Source organism: Balaenoptera borealis (genome assembly GCF_965194805.1).
Source record: "Balaenoptera borealis genome assembly, chromosome: 14".
NCBI classification, from domain to species: Eukaryota; Metazoa; Chordata; class Mammalia; order Artiodactyla; family Balaenopteridae; genus Balaenoptera; species Balaenoptera borealis.
Genome location: NC_138875.1, coordinates 70,489,736 through 70,505,809, shown reverse-complemented (window position 1 = coordinate 70,505,809; position 16,074 = coordinate 70,489,736). Strand labels below are relative to the sequence as shown.

Sequence of the window (16,074 nt, the reverse complement as noted above, 5' to 3'; positions counted from 1 at the left end):
TTATTCAGAACATATTTTTAAATCAATGAGGAAAAGATAAATAATCCAATAGAAAAATGCATGAAAGACTTGAACAGTTACTTTATACATAAGAAAACCAGAACAGCCAATATACATGAAAAGATGCTTAAACTCACTAATAATCAGGGAAATGCAAATCAAAATCAAATCATGAAGCATTACCATTTACATCCAGGAGTTAGGCAGAAAACGTAAACTTGGGTAAAATTAAGTATTGACAAGGGGACTTCCCTGGTGGCGCAGTGGTTAAGAATCTGCCTGACAATGCAGGGCACACGGGTTCGAGCCCTCGTCCGGGAAGATCCCACATGCCGCGGAGCAACTAAGCCCATGCGCCACAACTACTAAGCCCGAGCTCTAGAGCTTGCAAGCCACAACTACTGAACCCACGTGTCTATAGCCTGTGCTCCACAACAAAAGAAGCCACCGCAATGAGAAGCCCGCGCACCAGCAAAGAGTAGCCCCGCTCTCTGCAATTAGAGAAAGCCCGCGCGCAGCAACGAAGACCCAATGCAGCCGTAAATAAATAAATAAATACAATTTAAAGTATTACTTAAAAAAAAAAAAGTATTGACAGTAATGTAGAGCACTCCCTCCACTGTTGGTGGAGCATAAATTGGTACAACCATTTTGGAGAACAGTTTTTCATTACCTAATAAAGTTGAAAATGTGCAAGCCCTAGGACTCTTTGGTATATTCCCTGGAGACACTCTTGCATATGTGTACGAGGAGGTGTATACATGAATGTTTATAACAATTGCAGAGGAAGAAAGACTGTCTGTCAAGAGTAGAATAATCTACAGCAGTGAAAATGAATGCACTCTGACTTAGGTTTATCCATAACACTTTTCTACCCCAGTAATCAAGAACTTACTTATATTTGCAGTGAGTATGAATAAACACCTATAATATTTTTAAATATGTTTAACATGCTCTTATAAGTTATAGAAAATCCCAAATTTCCTAAATTCATGGGTACCTTTTATAAAAAAGAAGTATATTAGAAAGTCTTTTTTTCTCCTAGCCATGGACCACTTCATCTAACAGAGTATATTTCCTTCTTGAAGATAGTGCTTTTTTAGAATAAAGACTCGAGGTTAGGGGCTAGTTTTGTTTCAGTTTTTACACCCGGCACACTCCATTGGATCCTGTTACTATGATATGACCTGTGTATGAACTGAAAAATGTCAACTGGGTTTAACTGAAGCAATGGAGGGTCGCTACAGCTTTGCCTTACGTGATTGTTGCATTCCTCTTCCTCTTCATCACAGTCTAGACCCTGATGGGCGATCTCTGTAGTGCTGCTCTCCTGCAAGAGATTGTTCTCCAAATCAGACACTCTGGTGGCCTCGGTTGTGACTTTTACTTTCATGCTATGAAAGCCAGTGGAGACCAATCCCACTTGCACGTTTACAGGCTTCCCGTCGAACAGCAGGAAGTGTGAGTTTACCCCTTCTTTAAAACCAGGGGGATGGTAATCATGTGGGGTCACTGCAAAATGAAAAGGGCAGAAAACCAAGAAAACTGTTGAGTTTCAGGAGAACAAGGCAGCGTAATCTTTCATGTGTAACAACAGACATCTCTTTCAAATGCTTGCCAAAATCCTTCTATTTATCCAAAATATTTACTTCAGCACTGAAGAAGGAATTTGACTAGAGGTCTCCACCTACCTGCATTATAGTAGTGGAGTTTCATAGTAAGTATAACATCATTAGGAAGGGGTCCAAGGTTCTGCATCAGTATATACAATTTACGCATCAGTAGAGCACTGGCTTTCTTAATATCTTCACTGTTTGTCCCACTTTCGAAGGCTGTGCTACTGCTATAACCACATAGAAAAACAGCATACTTTTCAATCACATATAATATTGAAAATCTATTTTAAAAAGAACAAAACTTTTTACTGTATGATCAGATAAATATAAACTAAACTCAGGACACTCTTGAGACTATTTTAGAATGTAAATTAGACGAGTTATTGTACTTTTTGCAATGTATATACAAAGGATTTCTTAAGTAGCAAGTTCCCTTAAGACATTTTAAATGTGACCTGATTTTTTAAAAATCTAATTTACAAATAACTGCATACTATAATAGTGAGAACAATGGACTTGACATTTAATATTGGCTCTGCTGCTAACTGGCTGAATGACCCTGGTCAAGTCACTTAGACACTCTATGTCAGTTAGCTCCTATGTGAGATAAGCTTACACACATTTCTATACCTCTCCAAGTTAAATCAATCATCAGCTCTGGGCCTTTGTACCATCTGGTTATCTCTCAGAGGCATCCGCTTCTCACTTTTACATGGATTATGACAATGAGTGACTATTCTTCCTGCTTTTCTTCTTGTCCACACTGCAAAACATTCTCCACACTACTACCAAAATAATATTCCTAATAGGAAAATCCACTCATGTCATTCTCTTGCTCAAGTTTCTTCTATTATATCCATCACCTTTCAATCAAATTTGAGAACAGTGTGTGTACAATGCCTTTCACAACCAACCACACACTCACCTCCACCTTCATCTGCAACTACTACCCAGTTCCTTCTTACTCCTGTGCATTTGTATGTGCTGTTCACTTTGCTTGTACTGTGCTTTTCCCACTTCTTTTCCTGACTCTACTGAATTTAGCCTTTAATACCTATCTCATGTGTCATCTCTTCAGGGAAGTCTTCCCTGGTAATCCTTATACCTCACCCCTGTTTGTAACTGTATGTCCCCTCTAGACTATGAGTGGCTATATTTTTCATCTCCACTGTACTAAGTTTAGTGCCCAACTATATTAAGTACTCAATAAACATTTGTTGTATTAATGAATGAATGGACAAGTTGGACTAAATCACCTTCCAACTCTAAACATTTTTTATTTCTCTCCAAAATTTTTTCCCCAATTAGTCTCACATTTGAGTAGTTTCCAAGAAGGACTATGAGTGCAATATATTTTTACAATGCCTTTCTCAATACTGAAAAATAATCCTTAGTAATTGAACTACTAGAGATAGTGTGAATTCATAAAACAAACATTAAGGAAACACATTTGCTCCTTTTTCAGTTTTGAAAAACTTGAAGTTTTGTCTACCAGGATTTAACCAATTTGAAATAGGTAATGAGAGGGAGGGGCTATAGCCATGTAGCACATGGGATCCTTCAGTATACACCATATTCATAAAATCATACTCACGTAAAATCATTTTCAAGACTCCCTTGTACTCTTTTAAAAGGAAAATTTTCTTTACTATAGAAGAGGTGATAAGGTAATTTTGTATGAACAATCACTTGAACAAATGCCCACCTTTGGTCACGTATGCATTACCTTCTCTTCCCCTTAGTAGCAGAAAGATTTGGCCATTTCTTCTTTTTTCTTTTTTTAAATATTTATTTATTTATTTATTTGGCTGTGCCAGGCCTTAGTTGCGGCACGTGGGATCTTCGTTGCGGCATGAGAGAACTTTTAGTTGCGGCATGTGGGATCTAGTTCCCTGACCAGGGATCGAACCCAGTCCCCCTGCATTGGGAGCACGGAGTCTTAACCACTGGACCACCAGGGAAGTCCCAGATTCGGCCATTTCTGTTTTACTGTTCACCTCTAGACATATGTGCCTTCGTAACAAAAGAGATTAATCTGCTTGTCAGTTGTACTTATGTTTGAATTTTAGAGAGTAAAAGGCAGCTGTTTTATGTGACAGAATATGTGTGAAAAGTGCTGAACAATCTGTAAAGTGTTATACAGATGTTAGCTAATGATGGTTAGTACCTTAATTCTTGTTCCTAGAACTTACTTCCTCTTCACATCCTAATGCTGTCTGTAAATTTTACAAATGAGAGGATAATTAAGGGTGTGAATCTTGGAGAGAACTCATTAAACTTGTAATAATAAATGATGAGACAGAGCTAAAAGTATGGAAAATTGAGAATTAGGCCACATTTCTCTTCAGTGTTATTCCTTTCAGAGAAACTCATCCCCCTGAGGTGCAGCTTTCTACCACCCAAGGCTTTTCTCCATCATCCACCCTCCCCACTTCTGTTCCATCTCATCAGCAATACTTAGCTCTATCTGAATCCAAAAGCTACTGGGAGGGGACTAAATGTTGCTCCTCAACAAAACATCTCCATCTTTACTAAGGACCTTCTGAAGTAAATGTCCTTGTCCTTGCTATTTAACCCATTAGTATATCTAAAACTTGGAATTTCAGACTTGATAGGAAAATGCAGTGCTTTCCAGTCTTTTCCATACAGGGACACATAGATAATTATATTTGTATGATATACTGGGGTAAACAGATGAGAATATTTGTGTCTATAGGTAAATAGCTCAGGGGTTTCATCTACCCCAGTCCTGATCTGGCTCTATTGAGGGTAGAAAGGGTTAATATCTTGGCATAGCAATTGAGAAACTTTGAATTAGTGGCTAGATAGAGCCTCATGGAGTTCCTCAATCAACACCACATAGACAGCCTCATTAATATAATTTCTACTGCTGTGCCACCCACCAACCACCATTGCCTCCAAAGACCACCACCATCCCCACCACTAGGTACAATTTACTGTGTGTTTATTATGTGCCAGGCATGGGTAAAGCTTTGTATATGCATTATAATTTAATAATCACAGCAACCATATGAAGTAGATATTATTAATTCCACTCTGCAGATGAGAATACTAATATTTAGGGAGGTTGATTATTCTGTTCAAAGTTAAATGACCAGTAATAGTCAGAGCTGGAGTTCCAAGCTAGATCTTTCTGCCTTAGCAATTAGAACTCTTAACCACTAAACTGCCCTTAGACCCTACTAATATCACCTATAGAAGAGGGAAAGAAGCAAAGGAAGCCTCTTCTCCTACTGGCTTCATCTATGGATTTCAGAAATTTAAACAATTTTTACAGTCCCTTTTCATAATAGTGTTTTTTTGTGGGATTGTTGGGGAAGTTACAAAGGAAGTATAAGACCTATCTCTGGCCTCAAGAAGCTTGTTTACCTCAATCCTACATATTTCTCATGTTCACTAAACAATTAGATTCTACCTGTCAAAATCCATAGTGGCTCCTTCTTTTGTGTATTTGAATTTGAACTGGTATATCTCAGTCACTTTCTAGAAATATCAAAGGGAATAGAGAAAGAAATTATTTTCAAAAAATCCAGAATCTTATCTGATAGTAGGTAAGGAACACTTTCATTGTATACCTACTATACCTCCTACATACTTGTTTGTTTTATAGCATTACATTATTCAGGAGTAATATTTCCAGATATAAAGATAACACTTCTTCTCCTCCATGCTGAAAATGAGTTAGATGGCATAATCTCTTGTTACCATCTTAAAGCTGGAGAAGCTAAAGCACAGAGTCAAGTGTCTGACCCAGCTTAGGTAAATAACAGTGGAACTAGTTAAGAAACCATTCATTCATGAAAAGGATATTTATTGAATGTCTACTTTGTGTCAGGCAGTGGAGTCACTATGGTGAACATGACAGAAAAGGTCCCTGTTTTTCTGGAAAACACAAACTGGTGGGAGAAATGGTCAATAAATAAGTAAACAAATAAGATAATTTCAGGTAGTAATAAGAGCTGTGAACAATATGAAGCAGATGCTGTGACAGAGTACAGAAGGGAGAGGTGGTGATTTGGTTTGGAAGGGCCAAGGAAGGCCTCACTAAAGAGGTGATGTTTGAGCTGAGCCTCATTGACAAGAGAGGTCAGCCATGTGCAGAGCTGGGGGAGAGCGGGGCACCCCAGCAGAAGAAACATCAATGCAAAGGCTCTACAGTAGGAAAGGAAGCCTCTTCTAGGATCACAGAGGAGGCCAAATGCCTGACGATGAATGAGCAAGGGGGAGAGTGTAGGAGATGAGGTTGTAGAGAAAGTTGTGGGGCCTTGTTAACTAAGGGGTTTGGACTTTATTCCAAGTAAACCAGAAGTCCATTGAAGGGTTTTAAGCATGGGAGTGATCTGCATTTTTTAAGATCACCTTGGCTATTTTAAGAGTGCAGAGAAGTGGGAACCATGAGAACAATTAAGAGACTCCTGAAAAAAAAAAGAGAGAGAGAATGCAAGAGGGAAGAGATATGGGGATATATGTATATGTATATGTATAGCTGATTCGCTTTGTTATAAAGCAGAAACTAACACACCATTGTAAAGCAATTATACTCCAATAAAGATGTTAAAAAAAAAAAAGAGAGAGAGAGAGAATTCTGTAGTAATTCAGGGAAGACTAGAATGGCAACAGGAAAGCTAGAAAAAATCAGAAAGGAACCAGGGTCTATGGTATCAGGTGTTTTTTTTATTTTTGTTCTTTTGATCCTGCACTAAAAACTAGACACCACTGCTGTCTGCTAGCTATAAATATGGACAAATATAAACAGATATAAATAAGCTAGAAATAAAGGACCAATTTCCTCATGAGAGATATACTCCATTTAAAATAAAGTGATTGCCTAATAGTTGAAGCTAACAGTTGACCCAGATACACGTACAGTTGACTGTTGAACAACATGGGTTTGAACCATGCAGGCCCACTTACACGCAGATTTTTTTCCAGTAGTAAATACTACAGTTGTACATGATTCATGGTTGTTGAATCTGAGAATGAGGAACCAAGGATACAGAGGAACCATGTATATGGAGGACCTACCATAAATTATACATGGATTTTCCACTGCTTGGGGGTCACCACCCCTAACCCTTGTGTTGTTCAAGGGTCAACAATAGTCTGTACACAGAGCTGGAGAAGGTGCTAAAGACAGGCAAGGGTATGAGTTTAAGTCTGAACACAAAAAATACCCTTCATTCATCTATTTCAGTGTTTGTTTCTTGACAATGTGGGAATGAATGTTAGAGTGATCAGAAAAAATCACAATGTTCTTGTTACTTTTGTCTATTCTGAGATTTGGTATCCCATGAATTATAGGTGAGCAGGTCCTAGGGAAACTGGCTCATGGTGCTTATACTCTAAAAAGACTGACTTGTAAATGAGTTATTTTTAAGAGAAAAAAATTTTTTCTAGCAAGACAGTCTACTTGAGAAATCAAACCAAGCTCAGAAGGCTGCTTTGTGAGTACAATATGAGAGATATGTGAGAATAGAGGTGCCTACAGCAACAGGTTCACTCCAGACAGGCTAGATACACAATATCCTCTCTTCCGTTGATGCGTTGATGCATTGACGCGGTATAGTTGCCTTGTCAAGTAAACAATGCCTGTTCTTCCTGACCGCCCATGTTTCTCAACCAGCTCTAGCTTTTTGATGCTCTGAGCTATCTTTTATTTTTTTTAATTGTATCAAGAGTAGATCCTTTAGTGGTTGATAATTTTATTATTAACACTTTATTATTTGGTCCCTAGTGCAACTACTAATAAAAGAGTTATGTTTGTAATTGTTTTATAGAAGATGATAATCCTTAATAACTTCCGAGTCTGATTGATCAAGGAAGGTATATTTACAGCAGGCACTAGTCTCTTCTTAACACCTCATAAAACATTCTCCTGCTTTTCAGATTAATGTGTTGCCTAATAAGTATGAGTCTTTAAACTGCTCACCAATGGTTTCTATTAATCATACTGAATGTATCCACATGGACCAAAGCAACAGCAACATACACAGCTTTTCATTCTCCCTCCACACTCCAATCCATTGGCAAGACTTTTCAGGTCTAACTCCAAAGCACATCCCAAGACCATCTGGTTCTCTTCACCTTCATTCTCTTCACCCTATCCAAGCCAACACCATCTCTTTCCATCTGATCTGCTTGCTTCCGAACTACTCCTCCTCCTCCAAATTCATTCTCTGTTCTACAGCCAAAAAAAGTTTCGAAAATGCAAATCAGACCATGTCACTCCTTTGTTAATGGTTTCCCATTGCCCTTAGAATAAAATCCAGAATTTACCTTGGTCCACGGGCCTTACTCATCTGTCCCCTGCCTACCTCTCTGACCTTATCTCCTGCCTCTTTCCCTCCCACTCACTCAGCTCCAGGCTCAGGGCACCCTCTTTGTCCATGAATACACAAGATGCCTTCCTGCCTTTGGGCCTTTACACAACTGTACTCTGGAAAAGGTTGTCTCCAGTTGATGATAATAATCACGATATTTGGGCACTTCCCTAAATGCTCTACATCTATTCATTCTTACATAGCCACACTCAGAGTAGGTATTACATCATTATAGATGAAGCTAGTAAGTAGTAGAGCTGGGATTTGACTCCAGCGCCTGCAATGTTAACTACTGTGTTGTTCTGCCAGTCACATGCTATTACCTCTCACAGGCCTGCATGGGGTGACTCTTCTAGCCATTCAGTTTCAGCTCAAACAGTGGCCCCTCAGGGAGGCCTTCCAGGGACTGCCCTCCAATCTTTCTTCCTCCATTCCCACCTTAGCACTCTCCAGCATACCAACTTTTATTTTCTTCATAGCATTACGATCTATCTGAAACTGTTTTGCTAATTTTTGTTTACTTGTTTATTGTTTATCCTCCCTCATAAGAACGTAAGCTTCCAGACAGCAGGGACCTTGTCTACCCATTAACTCCTGTGTTTCAGGCACATACGGAGAACCCAATTAATACTTGCTGAATAAGTAAATATTCAGCCAGGATAGAGTTCACATTCAATTAGGATTTCATCCTACAGTATTTTTTAAAAACAAAGTATCTAAAAGTATATTGGGGCTAGAAGCAGGGACCATCTATAGTTCAGTTCCTGAAGCAGTCTATTAAAAGTGGTGTTGACCACCTCTAACAGGCAAAAAGAAAAACAGATGGTGAAACAGTAGGATTTGAATCCTCACAATATTCAAATATAGTAATTCCTTATGGGTCTATCATGCATTACACTGTGTAAACATTTCCTTAACATATTTACATTTTGGCTTACACATCTTATTAATACCCTCCACCCACTCTGTAGTGTGTATCTGCAGAAAAGCCACGCTAGCCCTCTTCACTACTTTAGTTACTTTCGTCAGTTCATCTCTTTCTTAAGATGGAGCAACCAGAACAAAGCCTCAAGTGCAGAAGCACCACAGCTTTGTGCAATGCCCAAAACTCTGTTGGTCTCTGGACTGGATAAGTACACTTATTTAAGACAGAGGTTCTCAACTGGTGTACCATGACAGACTCTTCACAAGAGTGCTGCAAATTTTAGTCCATGTGTAAAATGCATTTTTGCTTCAGGTAAATATTAATGTTGTTACTGTTTGTGCAGTTTTGCTTAGGGGACAATATATACTTCTACCAGTATGAGTCAAGAAACATGGCACCATATCAGAGAAATGCCAAAGAAAGACTTTATATGAGAATGCTGTTTTGCGAGTATATAGAAGAAAGAGATCAAAGAGGTAAATAGTTCTATCAGTGACTTGGTGCTAAACAACAACCATAAAACAGTGTAACCCCATGGATACTTTCAGGCACTATGAACATTGCTGTGCCATAGTTATACCATAATTATTGCTGACACATTTGGTGTCCTTTTAAGTCTTTTAATACCCTTAAACATGCCACCAAATTTTCTAGTAATCAAGAGTGTGCCATGAACACAGAGGTTAGGGATCACTGCTATATGAAACAATATGTAAGAGTTCAAAATATTTTTTTCTGGGTCATAAATGATAGCTCAGAACTTATATAATAAGCTTTTGCTTTCTAACTTTATTATTACATATATTGCCTGCATCAAAACTCATTTAACAGTTTTCTTCCCACTCTGTAATATTTTTCTGTAGATAGCCCAATTTCCTCAGCATTTCACTACCTCAAAGCCATTAGTTTCAGATGAGTTTTACATGCATAAGAAAACATAATAATTTATTTCACTAAGGAAATGACCAATTTATTAACAATTTATCAGGAGATCTTACTTTGGGAAACCTCCCCTCAAACCTACTGAAAACAAAAAAAATTGAAACTAAACTAGAGACAAAGATAAAAATAGGTTTAGCTTGGGCATTGAGGAATTGTTACCCACCTCATGCACCAGTTTTCTTCTGCCTTGCTCAAACAGCTGTTTATAATCTTGCCAAAGAAGAAAGGATATTAAAGGCTAAAAAACGCTTAACTTAGTTGTGAAGGTCACCAGTTAGGCTAAATCCATAGGTTTAGGGAAGGAAAATTGAAAGCAAGCAAAAGGGAAAGGGAAGAGGAAGGAAAGCTGGGAGGAAAATAGAGGATAGAATGAGAAGAAAGAAGGAAGGGCTTCTCCCTCCATTTGTGCCACTGCCACAGCTGTCATTCAAAGTAGCACAAGTAACTATTACATACCCAGGACTATGAATTCACACTGGGAGATCGAAAAGAAGAAAAGACTTGTCCTCAGGAATAACAATCTGGTTAGGGAGATAAAGTAATCTTTATGAATTAATTAAGAGTGTTAAATTGTGAGGTCCTCCTGGAGAAAGGAATTTAGAGAAGGGAGAAATTAGTGTGAACAAAACAGCCGAAGAGGCTTTCATGAAAGCTTTAAACATAAGTTGGTGTTGAGGATGAGTAGGACTCAATAAGCAGAGGGGAGAAATTTAGAGAGAGAAGTAAAGAGGTAAAGCTTAAAAATCTATGAAAATATCAGAAGGGAGAGAATTAAGTTAGCCATAAAAAAAAAAAGTTTAGCATTAGGCCAAAAAGGTCAGAAATAGAAAGGATTCAGCATCATTTAAAATAAAAATAAAAGGTAGTTTTCATACAGATTCTTACTGTTAACGTGTTAGGGAATACGCTCAGTTCTACTCAATGCTTTTTTCCCAATACCCCTAGGTAGTTTTTTAAATCTCATAATAAAGAATTGGTGACATTTATAATAAAACACACTGAAAAAGGTCACTACGAGTTACTTTGCTCATATGGTAGTCTAGTGATATAATTTATGGCCTCAACTCAGGTAAACATATTTAAATATAATATACTGCCCATCTCTTTATGTGTTCTTACCTCAGGTTCCTTCGGATTTGTGTAAAGCTATTTAAGGAAAAATAAACAGCATTTAATTTCTGAAACTAGATTACTCCTCACAGAATACATTTTCTATGTGAAGAGTTCAATTTGTACTGTATTAATTGAGTACTGAAATATATATATATATATATATGTATCTTGAGATATATATTTCAAGCTAGAGATAGAATAAGCTCTTATTTTGTGAACATAGAGAGTCTTTAGAGCATTCTGTGAACCCTGATTATAAGGAAATTGATAACCATATATTTATGATTACTGCGACTGTGCTACAGTCACAGTAATTTGTTACGGTTTAAAATTTTTAAAATAACTCATATATCTAAGACTCTCAATAGTATCTTCTCATTTTCCTTCTGTTCTTAGCTACATATACCGTGTTATACCGGGAAGTATACAAAGCTTCAAAAAAGTCTGCAAAACTTCAAAAACAAAGAGCTTTGAGTCTGTAAATTAAGTCAGAAAATGAAATTCTGATAGCCAATAGATGAAGCAGATAGTATAGCCTATATATTTCCTCATGTATTATAATATGCCAAAGAAATATGTAGACTGTGATCTTTTATTAAAACTTCTGATAGAGTTTTTTTTTTTCTTCCAAAATGTCATAGGACAGACAATGAAATTCAAGGAGGATGGGGGAGAGTACTGTTTTAATATTTCACTTGCCAAAAGACAATGAAGCAGAGACAGAGGATTGGTCTTTAAACGTGCACTTACTGTAAGTACTGCCATGTGTAGCTTCAAGAGAAAAGAAAACTATTGTTACTATACACTTGCACCTATATTATTATTATTTTCAATAAAGTCTAATTAAAATATGACTTTCAAATTGAAAGATCTGGGTAGGAAAATAATACTATTCAGAAGGTCAGAGAAATGGATACTAATTATTCATCCATTCATGTGAGTCTCTATTACATACCCAAGGTTCTGCTGGGGAGGGGAGAGATGAAAAAAAAAAGAAGATAACTATCCTTAGTCTCTATACATTCTAGTTTGGGAGGCAAAAGATATACAAAATAATTCATTATTACTAAAAGTTAATTATGCCATAAGCATCTCTAAAACAGTTTGCATTTTGAAAGTAATCTACTAAAATAAAAAATTTTAAGTCTGATTTAAGTCTACAAAACCCCTGCCCTCCCTACATCTACATTACTATAAACAGATTCTGTTTGGAAGAATAATGGAATATATAGATACAGAGATAGAGATATAAGCAAGCCTATTAAAAACTAGGATACAAATGAGAAAATTTCAGGACCATAATTTTGTATCAAATTATTCACCTATTTCACCCAAAAGACTAAAACTTTAGTGACACTGTGTGGCCATTTTGGTTACTGCATACAATTGATTTTAAGACTACACAGTAAAACTCTAATTTATATTAATTATTTAATTAATACTTCATTCATTCATTCATTCATTCAAAAATAGAAATGGCCCCTGATCTCAGGGAACATGCAGACCAGCAGGAGAGAACAAAAAAAAGCACACAGATAGGTACATCATTACAATTGTGTTAATTGCTATGAAGTAGCAGCACTGAGTGCTTGTGACCATTAAACAAATGGACAGTCTAGGCTGGGAGAGGGGTGGCGGGCGGGGGGGGTTGTCAGGGAATGCCTCCCTGAGGAAGTAAATATTTAGGCTGGGACCTGAAGGATAAATTGGAATTAGCCAGATAAAGGTTGTGGGGTAGCGAAGAAAATTTTGCAGGCAAAAGTAACAATATGTACAAAGGTAAAAGGCACTTGGCATGTTCTCGAATCCTTGTGTGCTTGAACATGGTGAGCAATGGTGAGAGTGATGCCTTGGAAAGTATGGTCCCTAGACCAGCAGTCTCAGCATCACTTGGAATTTGTCTGAAATGAAAATTCTCACACCAGAAATTTTGGGGTGGAACCTGGCAATGTGTGTTTTAACAGGCCCTCCAGGTGATTCTAATGCAAGCTAATGTTTGAAAACTACTGCTTTAGATTATTAACTCATTTAATTCTCAAACAGCCCTAAGAGGTTCGTTCTATTATTATTGTAAAGAAACTAAGTTACCAAGAGGTAGGTTATATGCGAAGATCACACAGGTATTAAGTGGCAGAACTAGGATTCACTTCAGACTGACTTTTTCTAAACCTTGCGCTCTTAACTATATTTCACTGCCCCTCAAAGATGGACACTCAAGAAATGTTGCTAAATGAACGGACAAAGGAGAATGAATGAGTGCTGTTCAGTGTACTGGTGAGGACCTTCTTCCCCTCTCAACCTGTCTAAATACTAAGGGCCTTCAAAGTCATTTTCTCCCAAAGATTTCCCTCATGTCCCTCACTGGATATAACCCCTCCTTTTCCATACTTCCTTTGCACATGATCAATATCTTGCCTTTGGTATGCATCACTTTCTAATGAATATTATGGTTATTTATACTTGTGATAAAGGTGATTTTTTTATAAAAATATCAAACTGATATGAAAAAATCAAAATTTAACAGCCCAACATGGCACAGGTACTGACCAATCAGAAAAGATGCCAACTTAGCCCTGGTGCTGGGTTCCTGGAAGCTCCCCCCTGGGCCAGGTGTCAACCCTTTAGTTGCTAGATTGTGGAACAGTCTAGGGACATCTCAGAAGAGACACTGGTGGGATGAAGGGGAGGACATGGTGGGAGTCATTTGGGATCTCAGAGAAGCAACCATTTACCACTGGATATAGAGTACTTCAACATTTTAACAAGAGGTACAGCTATGCCAGTGTGCAATAGCTGATCATCAGCTGTGCATATGAATGTCATCTATCTTCTGCCATGGTCTATAAGCTCTTTGTGTGCACAATCTCATATCTGTTTTATTTTTGTATCCCTCAACCCCCCAGTCAGTGTTGAATAAATCATAAGTAATAACTGTTCAATGAAAAAGGAAATATATCAGTGCAACTAAATAATCCAATGTAAGGCTTACTCACCTTAAGGTTTTTTAAAGGAATAGGAATTGAGAAGTAAAAAGAAGACAGAGATGGGGAAAGGAGGAGAAAGCAGTGGTGGAAAGTTCATTTATATATTATCTCTTCAACTAGGACTAGAGCCTCTAATTTTTACACTCTGCATAGCTGTCTTGGGCAGCAAGGAAAATCTAATGCACTTAAAATTCAAGCTGCATTAAAAAAAATTCAAGCTACAATACTAGCTATTTTGAGGGAACAGGTTATATACATGTGCCAAACATAGCTAGCAAAATAACTAACATAGAATAAAAACTGATTATTCAAGTCCATTTTTTCCTTTCATATCTGCAAATTGAATCGCCACTATTTTGAACATGTTCAGTGTGCTAAATGCCAGATTCTTGTCTGCCCTTTCCCACATCCTGTGGATCTCTTCCAGTGACTTCAGAGGAAATTCTGTGGTCAAAAAGATATGAGTAAGTAAAAGAGAAAAATGAGGGTTTCATTTCTAATTGATGTAAATGAGACATCAACAGGACAACAAAGACACAAAATAAAAAGAAACTGGTTCATGAATGCAAATGTAGGAACTGGTATGCTGTTAAAACACAACAACAAAATAAAGGCTAAATTTTTCTTTTAAAGGGATAAAGGATGAGTCTTTGATCCTGGTGTAAATTTAAAAACATTCTTACGTATCTCTTTTCCAAAGCATCAAAACAACCTTGAATCCTGTCAAGAAATAAATGTTTGGTGTCACTTTGGACTAGATGCAAAGCCAAAAAGAATCCCAAGTACAAAACTGATTTGTTTTTTGCTTTGAAATACATTAAATTGATAACCATTTCACCTTTCCCATTTAATCATTTTTTAGAAATTCCTGTATCTTTTAATATGTTGATAGTACTTTATAAATAATACGTAAGCAATTTTGAGGTAGGGAATCACATCTTATTTTTCTTTTGGCCTCCCATAATGTTTAGGACACTGACATGCATAAGATGAGTAATCAAATTTTGATTGATATTTTTCTTTCTTATATAAAGTCCATTTTCTTCAAAAACAAAACTAAATCAGTATCTTAAAATAATATTGAATAATTGTTACACATTTCTAGGAAATTACAAAAAAAAAGAAGAAGATGAAAAGAAAGAAAGGAAGAAGGCAATAGTTTTAAGGAAATGATCTTACCAAATAAAGTCTTATGGGTAATTTCAGCTATGATAAAAATAATGTTGTTCAACTTTGGTGGAATTTCAATTACTTACCACTTGATAATATGCAGTGACCCAGGACATTTTTTATCTTCTTGGAGGATTTTTAAACTGAGGTCTACAAAAATAGAAACAGTCTGTTATACTAAAATTGTCCATACTAAATAAGGGTATTTCCTTTCATGATTTTATGTATATAACTTACTTAGTTTATAGCTTATAAAAACATTTTGAATCACTAAATATCTAATTTAAAAATAAATCCTATGTTGATAATTGATTTAGTTCCCATTTTTATTATAGATTAGCAGTCTTCCCTTCTACAATGTAGCACAACTGAGTTGGTTGCAAAATCAATTTGTGTCACTTCTTTGCTTCTGCTGAATTCTAAGTTATCATAAGGTAGTACTGAGACCATCTCCATCAACCAATTTAAAACATACACCTCAGTCTCAAATCACTTCTCTGGTATTTCTCTCTCTCTCAATGAAAGAAAAAAAGGATGCAAAATGCTTCCATGGATTATTCTCAAATATTAATTTCCATCTGAAATTCAACTACCTTACTATAGGAAGGAAGAATAAGAAAATCACATTAAAAGTTTTGGTTTAGATCAGTCTAAAATCAATTACTGATTCATGTATGACTTTGTATAAATCACTTCACCTTTTCATATTGTTTTCCTATCCTAAAATTGATGTTACCTCTATTGCTATTGAGAGATATGAAAATTATTCCATATTGGTATAACATTTAGAGATTGCCAAAAAGAGAGCAACTTAGGAGTACTGGGCATTTTTATGATATATGCTACTTTAAGTACAAACACTGAGAGGGAGATATATAACTTCCATTAAAACTGTCACAAAAAATAAAGCTATAAACAATGGTATTGCCCTCCATGCACAGGTTAGTGATTGGCACACAATAAGTGCTTAATTAATTACTCCA

At 36.7% G+C, this 16,074-nt stretch overlaps 2 protein-coding genes across 2 annotated transcripts in view; one reads left to right on the top strand and one right to left on the bottom strand.

Annotated features, from left to right (window-relative positions):
* Window positions 1-16,074, top strand: part of LOC309611018 (uncharacterized protein) — a 177,161-nt gene that overhangs the window by 79,893 nt on the left and 81,194 nt on the right. The window lies entirely within an intron of this gene.
* Window positions 1-16,074, bottom strand: part of HORMAD2 (HORMA domain containing 2) — a 92,816-nt gene that overhangs the window by 71,436 nt on the left and 5,306 nt on the right. The window contains exons 3-9 of the mRNA XM_082354740.1: window positions 15,178-15,241; window positions 14,605-14,641; window positions 11,688-11,708; window positions 10,944-10,970; window positions 5,053-5,120; window positions 1,692-1,843; window positions 1,259-1,512 (exon numbers count right to left, since the gene is read on the bottom strand). Of these exons, the coding sequence (XP_082210866.1) occupies window positions 1,259-1,512; window positions 1,692-1,843; window positions 5,053-5,120; window positions 10,944-10,970; window positions 11,688-11,708; window positions 14,605-14,641; window positions 15,178-15,241 (623 nt within the window). The remainder of the gene's footprint in view (window positions 1-1,258; window positions 1,513-1,691; window positions 1,844-5,052; window positions 5,121-10,943; window positions 10,971-11,687; window positions 11,709-14,604; window positions 14,642-15,177; window positions 15,242-16,074) is intronic.